At 41.0% G+C, this 14640-nt stretch overlaps 1 protein-coding gene across 22 annotated transcripts in view; it reads left to right on the forward strand.

Annotated features, from left to right (window-relative positions):
- The window catches only part of LOC145491447 (uncharacterized), a 178866-nt gene extending 164462 nt beyond the window's left edge, over positions 1-14404 (forward strand). For 21 of the 22 annotated variants that reach the window (XM_081470640.1, XM_081470645.1, XM_081470648.1 and 18 more), the window contains 3 exons: positions 11891-11941; positions 14011-14061; positions 14353-14404. In XM_081470640.1, coding sequence (XP_081326766.1) covers positions 11891-11941; positions 14011-14061; positions 14353-14398 — 148 coding nt within the window. In that variant the 3' untranslated portion in view covers positions 14399-14404. The remainder of the gene's footprint in view (positions 1-11890; positions 11942-14010; positions 14062-14352) is intronic. The other variant, XM_081470670.1, reaches the window with a different exon arrangement.
- The last annotated feature ends 236 nt before the right edge of the window (positions 14405-14640 follow it).

A 14640-nucleotide genomic window follows, 5' to 3' on the forward strand; every position in this document is an offset into this window, starting at 1 on the left:
TGGTTATTGTGCGAAAGACGTTTCAAGTTTTCTTTTGTTGTCCATCTTGACCTGCTGAGTGAGATGTAAGCCTTTCTTCATTCCCAAAACAGTCTTTATCATGCTCAAAATATGACAACATTTCTAATTGGCGAGAAAAAAGAAATCATTAACCCATTGTATCGATATTGTGCCAAATTCTTACAACCATTACGATATAAATTTATTATAATTGTTTCAGTGACAAGCTTTAAAATCAAAAGTGATGAGGAGTTGTGATGAGCTGATGTGGTTGAAGTAATAATCCCCATTCAACAGCCATTACATAACTTAAGGTTGAATGCATGTTTCACAACTACTTGGAAAATGGCAACTTATCATGGAACCAAAATTCTTGTTACCTCCAACACTTGTCTTCTGCCCACCCACCTTCATCAGCAAGGTATCAACCTATTTTTCGGGGTCTTCGCTATCCATTCATGCTATCGTGATTTGGCTGGGAATTTACGGGGAAACGCGCGTTTTCCACTGCTTTTCATGTCTCTCAGGTCGTTGGAAGCAGATATTTAACGATTATTGGACGCGTTTGAGCAAATTATCTTGCTTTGTCAGTGGCTAGCAGATCAGCTATTTCGGCTTCGGGAAATAATTGATCCGCGAGACACTGACAAATTACGATACTTTCTGATAACCGAGTTCAATAATTGTTTCACTAAGTCTTTTCATATTTCAGTAACTCTGACAGCTCAAGAAAGCGATCTGCAATTTTTCCCATAATTATGCACGAGGAGACTTATTTGTGGGCAGTTATTTACAGGTCACGTGGTGGTTGCGCTGCCAATGAAAAGGAAGAAAAAAACCATGAAATCGTGACTGTTTTTTCTGGCTAAAGTGAATCGAGTCTGGAATGCAAAAAAATGTTAGTACGTAAAACTGTAATATTTTAATTCCACTACGTAATTGCATATTTTTGCTGGAATAACGCCAATCTTATAACAAACAAAGTGTATCATTAACTGGGTACACACGAGTTCTAACTGCCACATATGCAATAGTTATCATTATGAATAGGCTTCATTGTCTTTTTATTAACCTTTGAATACCAACTACGCATATATGCGTAATTAATGGTCGTGCTCTTTGTACCACTTGTGACGTCATCAATTTAAATGTCATCAGATATTCTTGATAAGCAGATAGTAGTCCTAGGCTAGGCCTTTCCGCACAATGGTCAGGTTTAGATATCGACGACATTCCGACGTCGCAAATCGAAAAACAACGTTATCAGTTTTGGTGCAAAAACGGTGGTAAAATGGTCCACTACGCCTATGATTGATCAAGGTCCATTTCTAGGCTTCGCCCGTAATTAACATCCAACTTTTCACGGCAGCCAGAAAGAACATACATTGCAAAAGGTAGCCAGTGTAAAAGGGCTGAGAAAAACAGAAAGGAAAGGGGCAACAAACAAAATTGAGAACGGTTAATGGCAAAAAAATAAATAAACAAAAAATACAAAAATAATCTTAGGCTTATTTAGCGTCATTGCAGCTAAAAAAACCTGACTAAACGGTTAGAAACGGTATTTTTTGGCGAAAGGGTTAAACCTAGTGTATTGTAGTTTGGAAATGGACATTTTATGTGGACATGCCTAATTATAGTAAAGGCGAAAGTAAGGTTTTGGGAAAATTGGGAAATCTTCTCAAAAGTTTGGCTCTTTCCATTCCACCAAACATTTTGGAGCTTTCAAAACGGGGAACAAATGGTACGGTATAATTTCCTGGGAAAGGTTCCCAATTTTTTTTTTAAAGGATCAACAGTTTCTGGCACGTTGTAATTTCACAATGTCTTTGAATAAGACTAAACGGAAATGAATTGGGTTGGTTGTTGGTTCGCACTGTGTTTAAAATATCAATCTTCATAGTACTTACAGTATAGTGGCGTCAGGTTGCTTATGTGCGCTGCAAAAACCTAGTTGGGTAAAAGGAGGACATTTTACAGTTCCTTTTCGACTGTAAGCGGCTGAATAATATTGTTTTCCTGCAAGACCCTGAAGCACAATTTCCTACTCAGCTTCTCTTCTGATCGTCTAGATTCTTGGACTAAGATTTTCACTAATTAAACGTTGTTTTCCTCTCCAACAATTTCCAGTGGATTATCTGTTTCCAAGCATAGTCGATTACGGCATATACAGACCGAAAAAAGATTTTAACAAAGGAAATTTCAGCAGGAGTAAGATTTTGACCGGAAGTGGTATTCACGCGTTTCTTTGTGAAGAGAGTTTCACTGAAAGTTCTCCCCGTAAGCCAGTTTCTAACTTCTTGAAGATCTTTGGGTGCTGTGATCGAACGGAGATCACTGAACCTGCGATACGTTCTGAAAGGAAGCCAGCATTAAATTATGAAATATCTCTTACTAACCGAGCTTTTCCCCTTCGATTTATGGCCCGCGCGCTTCACGTTTGGGCCATAAATCGAAGGGGAAAAAACGAGGATCCGTAACTTACAGTACGGACCGAGAAAACGAGGTTAGTAAGATATTTATTATATCTGTACTGTGTGTCTGACGGGCTCAGGAACGATTTTTATTCACGCGGAACGGCTTCAAATTTCTGACGCACTTCGAAAGCAAAACGAGTCAATTTGAAATGTTTTTTAAGTCGTTAGCACGCTTTAAGACACAATTTAGAGTAAAAGAAAGTTTTAAACTTTTACTTGCTATAAAAGTTAAGAACACTTGGCGATATATCACAAAACAGTTTTTCAACAAAACTAACTTCAAATTTGAGCGCGCCGTACAGGGGAGTACAGCCTGCTAAATTGACCAATCACGGCGCGCGTACTAACTAAGAGATATAATAAAAGAATCTTAGTTCAAGAGTCTAGCCTATCAAATAATGTCTCCAGACTTATCTTTTTCCTCGTATTGAGGCTCCGAAGGCTAAACGGGAAAGGCGGCTCAGAGGATGACAACGTTGTTTTCTCGGGGAATCCCATTAGGCCTTGGGAGAGACGCATGGCGCCTCCAGTTCAATTTTTGTTTTCCTGGTTCTATGTTTACTTAGCAAAGACTGAAGGGGCGTCAACCACGCAGGACTCCTCTTAGATTGCGAGAAAGCTCTCTCGGCAGTTGAAAAGTGGATGTCTATTCGCCCATTATTCAAACTGGCACTTCCCAACATGCCTTTCGTGACTAACACCTTTAAGGATTTGGCTTCCTCTAGAAGATGTCCGTCACAGATGAAGGCACGACGTGTAATAAAAGAAATAAAAGATAAGAAACAACACCGCTGTGAAATACAATAAAATGCAATCGTAAGACAATACTATTCATTTGTATCCGGTTCTTGGAGTAAAGATAAAGGGTTTGAAGATAAAAGGACAGTGACTGTAAATTGCAAACCACAAACTACAACAAAACAGTCCCCAATTTTAATGAACAAAAAATATATATTATGGAACTAAACCAAAATATTCAATTTTCGGCCCGATTGTGCTTCCTGGAAAAATTCAGACAAAATTAAAGAAAAAAACAATGTTTCTCGAGACTTACGGCATATACTGTAGACCAAACTCCCATTTTCCACGGTTTACACTGCGTGAAAAATGACGTGATACGGACCCGTATTCTCCGAGAGGACGGGCAATTCCGGGAGTATCGTGTTCCATAAAACGCAACTTGCCCGCCGCTTGTCAGGAACTTTATTTTTTGCCATGCATTGGGACTTTATCCGTGGCAAGGAAAATCCGTTCCCCGGACACCTCATTGAAACGCAGCGTGTCAAGGCCCGGAAATTGTCTTATTCATCCTGATTTGCTAGGAATACCGGCGTACCGCAGGCAAGCACAACCGATCAAGTTCAGAGTATTCTTACTCTCATCACGTATTATTAGTTTGGGTTTCGACCGAAGTTCCACGGTACTGCAAGTCACGGTAAGTGAAGTGTCAGTATCGGATATTTCACGGTACGTTAAGTTTCACTCGAGATTCCCCTATCGGGTATTCCATGGTACGTAAAGTTTCACTCGAGATTCCCCTATCGGGTATTCCATGGTACGTAAAGTTTCACTCGAGATTCCCCTATTGGGTATTTCATAATACGTGAAGAGTCACTCGAAATTCCCCAATCGGATATTCCACGCGGTACGAGAAGTGTCACTCGAGATTCCCCTATCGGGTATTCCATGGTACGCGAAGTGTCACTCGAGATTCCCCTATCAGGTATTCCATGGTACGTGAAGTGTCACTCGAGATTCCCCTATCGGGTATTCCATGGTACGTGAAGTTTCACTCGAGATTCCCCTATTGGGTATTTCATAACACGTGAAGAGTCACTCGAGATTCCCCTATCGGATATTCCACGCGGTACGTGAAATGTCATTTGGGATTCCCCTATCGGATATTTCACGGTACGTGAAGTGTCACTCGAGATTCCCTTATCGGATATTCCACGGTACGTGAAGTGTGGAGTGTCACTCGAGATTCCCTTATCGGATATTCCACGGTACGCGAGGCGTCACCCGGGATATCCTATTGGATATTTCTCGAAACGAAATGTAGTTTAATGAAATTCCCAAAGTCAATGTCTCCTGAAAAGGTACTCTTCATCCGATGCATTCTTCTCCAAATTCCCTTCTCAAACCATTGATAACCATGTGACAAAAAGAGAACAACCAAGCTTAACTTTTGTATCTAATTAGACCTTTTATTAAACAAATAAAGAGGCCTAAGCCGTGTATTACACTGTGATAAAACACGACGGGCATTTGAGAACACGAGGAAAATGTAGAAAACACGAGCAGCAGGCGAGTGTTTTCTACATTTCTCGAGTGCTCTCAAATGTCCGGAGTGTTTTATCGCAGTGTAATACACGGCTTAGGCTTCTTCATTTGCTTTGTGATATAGAAATTTTCAAAAATAATACGACTTTTTACATTTTCACAAACATGTTTCGACGGTACATCCGTCATCGTCAGTGTGACGGTTATGAAAGTTTACAGTGATTTAAAACGTGCCTGTTACAAATCACACGTTCCTTTGCGTTGGAAAACAATACGCTAGATAAATTTCGAAGTTAACGGAATTAAAAGATGCGCGCGCGCGTGCAGCTATAGGGAAAGCGTCAAATTGATGTGTTTGACCTGTTGACTAAGGTCAGGCTTTTCCCACTTGATGTACATAGACTCCTTAAGTTTAACTTGGTACTTGGTAGGTGCAGAGTCTAAGATCTCGAAGCAGTCTAAGTTGCAAGAGGTACGGCACGATTCTGAAGCCTGCAAATGCTTATAAACGTGAGAAGATCTGTCCGATGACAAGTGCTCGTGCACGCGCGTGGAGAAATGTCGGCTTGTTTCGCCAACGTAACAAGCATTACAGCTTGCACAAGAAAATTTGTACACGATGCGCGTACGGAGCCTGTCAGGGAGAGGATCTTTCACATTGAACAAGTTCTTAATTTTAAAGGTAGAGTAAACAAATTTGATGTCGATGGGTTTGCAGAATCGATTGATTAGCTTGCGCACCCTTTGTTGTGCAACACCCGAAAAATGCCCGATGTAGGGGATCTTGAAATAGTGCTTAGGCAACTCCTGTTTCTCAACACTTGTTGAAGGTCGTGTGTCGTTCCCTACTACTGCTCTCGTGACATAACGGTGGAGTAATACGTCTAATACATGATCGGGATAGAGATTTTTACGCAAAATAGTAAACAAATTCTGAATATCATTGTGAAAACCCAACCACGTGTTGTTGATCTTAAAGGTCCTGTCAATGAGCGTTTTAACCAGCCCCATTTTGTAGCAAAGGGGTGTAAAGCTTAAAAAATTTGTAAGCAAGCCCGTGAAGGTCTTTTTGCGGTATACGGTGGTGACAGGGAATTGTGGGGATTTGTTGTTTAATAGCACATCAAGAAAAGGAAGAACCTGGTTACTCTCCCTATCCATAGTGAAATGAATCTTAGGATGTTGATTGTTGATGAAATTAAAGAAAAGGTCAGCATCCCGTTCCGAGTTGAAAAGGCAAAAAGTGTCGTCCACATAACGACGGTAGAATAAAACCTGGGAATCCCTATACTGTTCCAACCAGATCTTCTCTATAGATATAGATATATATAGGCTTTATGATATAGATTTTACACGCGCAGAACAATAAAACACGCTTTTTCTATGCTTTATACTCTGATAAAACTTGGGTTTTTGATAATGGATAATATAATTATTACATTTGCGGATGTTGAATCCGTGTGCACAACAACGTGACTATTCAAGAGTTAAAAGTTCACATTTTAGTACACTGTAACTAACAATAACTATCATTTTAAAATATTACTCCTTAATAAACAACGAATTATATCTTCGTAAATGTATATGGCTGTCTCACAAGGACTGGGAGCTATCAATTCGCCAATTGGATTGGCTGAAATGGTTTTTGACCGCGGTCTAGATTTTCCATCTAGATCGGCATCTAGACTGATTACAGTTTGCGGTGAAAGAGTTCCAAAGTACAAATATATCGACTATTTTCTTTATAAAATTTTTATGGAAGTGTCAAATAGCCTGATGAGAAAAAAAAAAAAGGAAAGAGGACGAGCAAGGCTGTTGTTGTTGATCGTAGTAGATGCGATAATAAAGTGTATTATTGTTTGTCGCACGATGTAGTCCCTTGAGATGTAGATCGAGACGTTTCGACTGCTTCCTGCTGGTCTTCTTCAGGCGATAAGGTCGACTGATTACGCGGCACCATTTATATAACGAAGGTCGGCTGTGAATAGCGCATTTCGATCCTCCTATTGTTCCATAGTTTCAGCGAGTAGCTGTTCCCTCAGCGGCCCGCTGTTGTACCGTTTTCTGTTATGTTTTTTGATCGTGGACATCTATGCTTCGGGAATTTCAATTTCACTATCCCTGTTGATGTTATTAGGTTGATGTCTTATGTGGATAGCTTCCTTGACCCTACGTGTGTACCAGTTAGGATCTCGATCAACAAACTTGACCTTGTTTAGAAACGGCGAAGGTCCAGGTATGGGTGAGTCGCATATTCCTGTCGTGTTCTTTGATCCTCTCCTGCATAGGTCTCCCTGTTTCCCCGATGTAGACTTTGCCGCACTCGCAGGGAATCCTGTAGACTACGCCATCTTGTTTAGCTGTGTCGACGGTGTCCTTTGGTCGCACTAAGTGTGACCGAAAAGGCGTGTCAGACTTGAAAACGATACGAATGCCTTGTTGTTCTAGGCAGCGGCGGAGAGGCTCCGATAATCCTTGGACATAAAGTAAAACAGCAGTGGATTTAAATTCTGCTACGGGCTCTCTTCTTGGGGCTGTTCTCGTGTTTGCGATCTTCTGCACAAAAGAGGAGGGATATCCGTTAGAAACAAGTACAGATGGCAGGTGTTTCTTCTCTCCAGCGATTACTGATGGTTTAGTAAGGAGACGTTTAACCCGGTCATACAGACACTTCACAATACCGCGCTTTACTGACTGAGTGTGGTGTGAATCTTACGCTAGGAACTGATGAATAGGCGTTCACTTCCTGTAGACACCGGTGGTAAGGCGACCATCTGTTTCTTTGTAAACTGACGTGTAGAGAAAGGCAATCTTGCTGTTATTCTCGATCTCCATGGTGAAACGAGTTGATGGTTTTTCACCTGTTTAGGTGTTGTAGGAAGACGTCAACTCTATCCCGATCCAGGATGGTGAAGGTATCGTGAACGTAGCGCTTCCAGATCTTAGGCTTGCAAAGTGCAGACTCTATTGCTTGTTCTTCAAATGTCTCCAGGCTCCCCATGGCTGCGCCGTCTCGTTCGTAAACCGATCCGTTATACTTTCTTCTTCTGACCAACATTTGTCGACTAACCCCTCCTCTCTCAGGGTGGCACAAACCACCCCCTTTATCTGACACCTCTCGTGAGGCTAACCTTGCTCGCATTAAGCGGTATCGTAATGAGCTGTATGGTCACGTGATATCGACCGGCGTCAAAACAGCTGAATTTAACATCAAATGGCAGGAAATCAGTGCTGTTCTTGTTACTCTTGGGTTGGATCCGGCAGAAGTAGCTCGATTAAAGGCAGCACCTTGTGGGGAAGATTATATCAGTGCTGTGATCGGGTGGGTGAAAAGGACGTAATGAGCTGCTGGATGTTATTTCCAATCACTTCATAAAGCTTCCACGTTGGATTCGATTTCTAGTTACAACCCGACCAGAGATAAACATTGCGGACAGTCTTAAAAGTTTCAAACCTCTTCAGCTGGAGCCACACGATGCAGAGAACTTAATGGACATGAAGCTGTTATTTGAAAAGCAATTAAGCGATGTTACTCCACATGATTATCAGGAAGTTATCCTAAATGAACTTGTCAAAAAGTCCGAAGGACTCATTTTGTATGCTTGTTTGCTTGTACATTTCATCAAAGAGAATGTCTCACTTCTCACTTCTGAACAGCTGGACAGCACTTTACCCTCGGGTATTTCTTCTGTTTACGAAACATACTTTCGACGTCTGGAGAGGGAACTTTGCAAAGAACTGAAGATCAAAGAAGAACAGTTTCTGATTTTCCTGAGTGCTCTCACAGCTGCAAGAGAACCGTTGTTGCTTGATTTCGTAAGTAAATTGATGCTTCCGGATACAAGTTCTTCAGCTGATCGGCGGAAAGTGAGGAAGGCGATCACCTGTATTTCAACACTTTTACCTGTACGAGATGACCGTATTCACTTCTTTCACAAGTCCGTTAAGGACTGGTTGACTGATACCTCTTGGTATGGGCAGCACGACTTCACAGTGGATGAGACAGAAGGCCATCGAATCCTTTCCGAACTCTGCACTCACGAACTTGATGATATTAAGCGGATAGGTGTTGATAGTGTACAGCTCGGTGGCGCTGCAAATTACGCCCTGCAACATGGCGTACAACACATGCTACATTTGGAAGAGCATGTTAGAGCGTGTGAGGTAGTAATGAAGTATGTAGTAGACTTAGAGCTCGTGTATGCAAAACTGTGTGTATCCTGTGCAGGAGCATCCGAAGATATTTTATGGATTCAAAAGCAGAAAATATTTCAAGTGCTCGCTGAAGATACTAAGGGTATGTTGAATACCTTAATGTTCCTATTACGAAAGTACTACGACAAATTTAGAAATCATCCTGACCAATTTTTCCAAACTGTGCTGAATGAGGGAGGAACAGCACTATCTCCTTTGGCATCGAACCTGTTGCACACCAAATATCCAGAAAAAGCGTACATGGAATTCATTCACAAGCAGACGCAGCGGGGAGCTCTCATAGCGCATTTTCAATGTTCATCTGAAGTGGCTTGTTTCGATGTTTCACCACAGTCAGACTACATGGTGTGTGAATGCAGAGACGGAACGATACAGCTGTAGTCGCTTCGTACTGGTAAGCAAGTTTGGGTACGTCCTGTGATTGTTGAAAAACACTGCCGGATTCCTTTCGGAGGATTTAAGGTGTCGTCATCTTCACATGTCTATTCATTTTACCGCTCAGTTGTTTTCCATCCTGAAGAAAACATTGTCTTACCAGGAGTCCTTAGCCATGCCTATACTTTTGACGGAGATCTGAAAGCATTGTTTCCGCAAAGCCTCTGCCGTTTCACAGTTTGTTCAATTTCAGGAGACAAGATCTCGATGCTGACCGATTGCCCTGACGACGCAAAATGCATTATTATGTGGAGTCTGAAGAATGGTACAGAGATTACTCGGACTACCAGAAATGATGATGTTTTATCTTTTGCGTGGTCACCAGATGGAAGGCTGCTGGCTATTTCCCATTTAACGGGTTTAACCTGTTTTGTTGATGTCAGGGATGGATTTAGAACAGTAGGAGAACACCATTTTGAAAACTATGAAGTTTGTGGAATGATTACGTTCTCACCTGACTGTCGATCTGTCTTTTGTTTTTGTAGGGCAACTGGTCAGTTTTTTCGATCGTATCGTTTGAATGTCAATATAGCGGAACACCCCAGCTGTACTCAGTTAGATGATTTTCGTAGCTTGTCGGCTTTGCAATTGGAATCACCCAGTGTGGCTGGCTTTTTGTTAGGAGATCCTCTTACGTGCTGGGATTGGTCGTTTCATTTTGTGTTAGATACGCTATCAGTATTAAGAGGTAATCCCTTTCGTACTTTCGTAGAGATGTTGAATATAAGTGGACCACGGAGAAATGGTTCTTACGAAGTACTTCCTCCTTTCCGGGCTCCGCCCCTACCGTCGATTATACCAGAACCACGTTTAAGCAAGACGAGAAACGTCGCATTTTCCTTGACTGGAGAGACCATTTATGTTGTCAGTGATGATGAAAGGTACAGAACAGCTACGGCTTGGGACGTTTTAAGGGAGAAACCCGTTGGCCAGGTCGGTGTATTCATGTATTCATGTCTTGAAGCTCGCATGAAAGAAGGTGTCATACTATCAACAGCAAATGGTTGTCTTGAGATGTGGAATTTTGAATTGTCAAACTGCATCCGACGCTGGCCTTACTTGGTTCAACCCAGGATATTCACACAGATACATGTAGTCCCCATATCAGAAGAGCGGATGGCGTTAAGTAGTGGAAACATAGTGATCATCCTGAATACCACAACCTCAGAGATCGTGTCGATTCCAGTTGATCGTGGATATTTTGTCACATGTAACAGCAAATGTCAGCTGTTAACCTGCAGCTCCGATTCATTTCAGTTGTTAGATGGACAAATTACTCTCTGGAAAACCCATTTCCGTACCCACGGGAGAAGTTTTCTCCGTCCCCTAAGCGGAGATTTTCTCCAGGTAGATTCCATCGGAGCGTTTTCACTTTCTGAACAGTTTGTTGTCATTTTTGCCGAAACAGAAGAGGGTGACCGAGGAATGCACGTCCTTGATGCATTTTCAGGAGGGGTATTACGTATTTTATGCCAAGGCGTTAATTTTTGTGATTTCCAATTTGTCAGTGACGAAGAATGTGTTATCCTCTCCAAGGCTGTCTCAGGTTCTACTCTTCAACTACTTAACGTTGAGTCTGGTGACCTGTTGAGTGTAATCGACCTGGAAGGAGAAATGTTTCATTTCGCAGTCTGTCCTCGTAAACGCCTGGTCGCCATTCACCGAATTGACTCTTACCGCGGACTTAAACTTATCCAGGTGCATTTGCCCCGAGATAAAGACAGCAGGAAGAACAAAAGGTAAGCTGTGAACGAGCATATTGGAATTCAATAACTCATACATTGAATTACCCAGTATCTGTTGTTTTACTTCGAGCTCATGTGCAGACCACAAGTTGCGTGTATTTTATATCTTATGATACATTTTTCACTGGATTTTAAATTAAACATTTTTAAGAAAGGTGTGTTATTTTATCACTCCAGTCGATCAACGTGGAATCTTAGTGCGATTTTGAGTATCACTGATTTGGTGTTACGTAAACCATTGTTGCTTGGCAATTGTGTTTTGTCGTTGAAATTTTCACTCTCAGCCCGTCATCGATAATTGCAACAGAATAGGTTAAATGTCGCGAAGGAGAGAGATTTTGAAGAAGCACAAAATCACTTGGAAACAGGCCTGTTTGTTTGTCAGTTTGTTTTTGGGATTTCAGTGTTACTTCAGTTATGGGTTACTAGAGCGGTTTTCACTTGAATACCGCAAGTTTTTGGGATTTTCTTTGGTTTAACTCATTTGCACATTTTTCTTACCGCGCTTCGTATCGGCTACATCTATCTTCGTATCTGATTGGAGTTTTGATTGGTTCACTGGATTGTCTGTGTTCTTTGTGATCTGTGTGAGTGATCACTTTCGTTTTGGTTTTACGACACTCAATTGATAAGCCGCTCTAAACTCTCTTTATACAACTTGACTTAAAACTATTATTCATAGGATACAATGACAAATGCTTTCTTGTGTTGAAGGCTCTTTGTTATTATTTTTAACAGGATGCTGGCCAACGCGCCACAGATCAAAAAGAGCTCAGGAAATAAGAGACGGTATGCTGTTAGTGTAGAATTTTTAGGGGCTTTTCATCCAATCAAGTTTCAAGCTCAAGCCTATTGTTCGCTCAATTATTTATTAAATTTTATATTTCTTGGTTCTTTTTTGTTGGCTACTTAATGCGTGCAAGCTGGATTTTCATAGTCTGTTACATGCTCTCTAGCAGAAAACTAAAATATTAAACTTACGTCTTAGCGAAATTGCAATTAGTAATCACGTGACTCGTTTAGACCAATCGCACGCGAGCGAAAATATTTGCTGGATTATAACGACAGTTATTGGCATTTCCTTTCGTTTGTCTCATTTGCATACTTACTTCTACCGCTCTTCGCATCGGCTACATGCATACAAAAAGGGACTGAAACAACAAAATTATCCAAAAAAAAAAAACCTGACAGAATATTGATTACGTGAAAGCCAGATTTAAACGAAAAGAATGCAATGATGACGGAAAGAATGTGCGCACAAACGGAAAAAGTAACAAAAGAATTAAATGCAGCCATGCGGCGGCAACACAAGTTTCAAGCGCAACCCTGTTGTTCATTCAATTTTTATTTGAAATTTTATATTTCTCGGTTCTTTCTTGTTGACTACATAATGCATGCGAACTGGATTTCCTTGGTCTGTTACATGCTCTCTAAGAGAAAGTTAAAATATTAAACTCACGTCTTGGCGAAATTGCAGCTAGTAATCACGTCACTCATTTAGACCAATCGCACGGGAGCGATAATATTTGATGGATTATAACGACAGTTATTGACATTTGCGTTGGTTTAAGGTGGCTGGTACCAGTTTTCTCGCGCGGGGAGTAGATCACCATCGTGCGTCACGCGTGAGTAACACGCACGATAGAGGCACGAGATTTAAAACCCGAAAGACCAAACAAATATGGCGTAGCGCGGCTTTTTCATGCAAGGTCACTTTTGTAGTGTTGGAGACGAAATTCGCACATAACGGAGGCTTTACCTGCTAGAACAACTTGAGTCAATTGTGTATATTTAAGGAAAACTGTTTCGGGAATTCAAAGTTTCCCAAATTTCAAAGGCAACTCGATCGATCGTGACAGCCACCGGGAGCTTATAAAGGACTCGCAAAACATAGCAAATCTACCCAGAATTTGTATAGAAATCTTACAGAGTATGCCCAGGAGGTTGTCTTTAACGACAACTACAACTGTAAATGATGTTTTAGCAGCAAACAAAACAAAACTCTTGTTCCGAGCCCGCTCGCCCGCACGGGCAGACGAAGCAGTCAGCGGTAGTCAAAACAGCTCATGAGCAACTGTTGATCTTATAAAGTCTGGATTTTCGAATGCGTGTCTACGCGCGTGGGAATAACGGAACTCGCGAGGGCTTTTACATAAAAAGAAGCCCGGTGACCCCTTCTTTTTATTGTTTTAATATAATATTATCATCGAGAAGAAACGTCAGAAAAAAAAAATTCTACGGAAGGAAATTTGCACTTTGTGCAAATTGTCGTTTTTCGAAGTTTACAAGAAATCGGCTGCGTAAAACTATTTTAAAATTGTTGTGCATTTTCATTTTCAGATGCCAAAAGTTATTGATTTCAAAAAAAACTCGGGGTCACCGGGTTAATTTTTTAGTTATTAGTGACGTAAGCGAAAAATCAGGTCTGGAAAATCCTTTTGGAATGTTGCCATGGTAACTGCTGACCACAAAATAACAGCTGGTTTAGGTCAAGTATAAATTATGTAATCCAAACCTACAAAAATATTACAGTGGCCTTGGTCTGCCTTTTTGTTCTATTCTTACAAAGTTATGAGCCGTCAAAAACCTGAAAACTGGTACGGGCCACCTTAACTCATTTGCACAATTTTTTTTTACCGCTCTTCGCATCGGCTACATGTATTTGTTTCGAGTTTTGATTGGTTCACTGGATTGTCTGTCTCCTTTGTGATCTGTGTGAGTGATTACTTTGGATTTGGACACTCAATTTAGAACTGCTCTTAACTCTCTTTATACAACTTGACTTAAAACTATTATTCATAGGATGGAGTGACAACCTCTTTCTGCTGTTAAAGGCTCTTTGTTATTATTTTTAACAGGATGCCGGCCAACACACCACAGGTCGAAAAGAGCCCAGGAAAAAGGAGACGGTATGCTGTTAGTGTAGACTATTTAGGGGCATTTTATCCAATCAAGTTTCAAGCTCAAGCCTATTGTTCACTCAAGGTTTTTTTTTTAGATTAATTATTTCTTGGTTCTTTCTTTTTGACTACTTAATGCATGCAAGCTGGATTTTCATGGTCTCTTACATGCTTTCTAGCAGAAAGCTAAAATATTAAACTCACGTTTTAGCGAAATTGCGGATGGTAAAGTCCATGCCCCTATCCACACCCTGCCATGGGTATAATGCCCTTTTTGTTTTGATTTCTTGAATGCTTCAGGAAACGTGGACAATACCAGACAAGGTACGTCATGCCTAAAACATAACCTTTCCTCGTTCCCAGGACTTGGGGACTGTTAACGAGATTGAACATCACCATTGAGCGTAAACGTTTTGATCTTTGTTGCTTGTGCTCAGGTAGATAACTCACGTGTGCTAAAGCTGTTTTTGAGTGATGTTCTTTAAAAATGCCCTTTATTTTGATAATTTGGATAAAAATTGCACGGGCCTGCCTCTCCCCCACCCCACCCCTTGTTGTTGTTTTTTATCAAATAGTTTTGTGAGTACT

Source organism: Orbicella franksi, chromosome 6, assembly GCF_964199315.1.
Source record: "Orbicella franksi chromosome 6, jaOrbFran1.1, whole genome shotgun sequence".
In the NCBI taxonomy this organism is placed as follows: domain Eukaryota; kingdom Metazoa; phylum Cnidaria; class Anthozoa; order Scleractinia; family Merulinidae; genus Orbicella; species Orbicella franksi.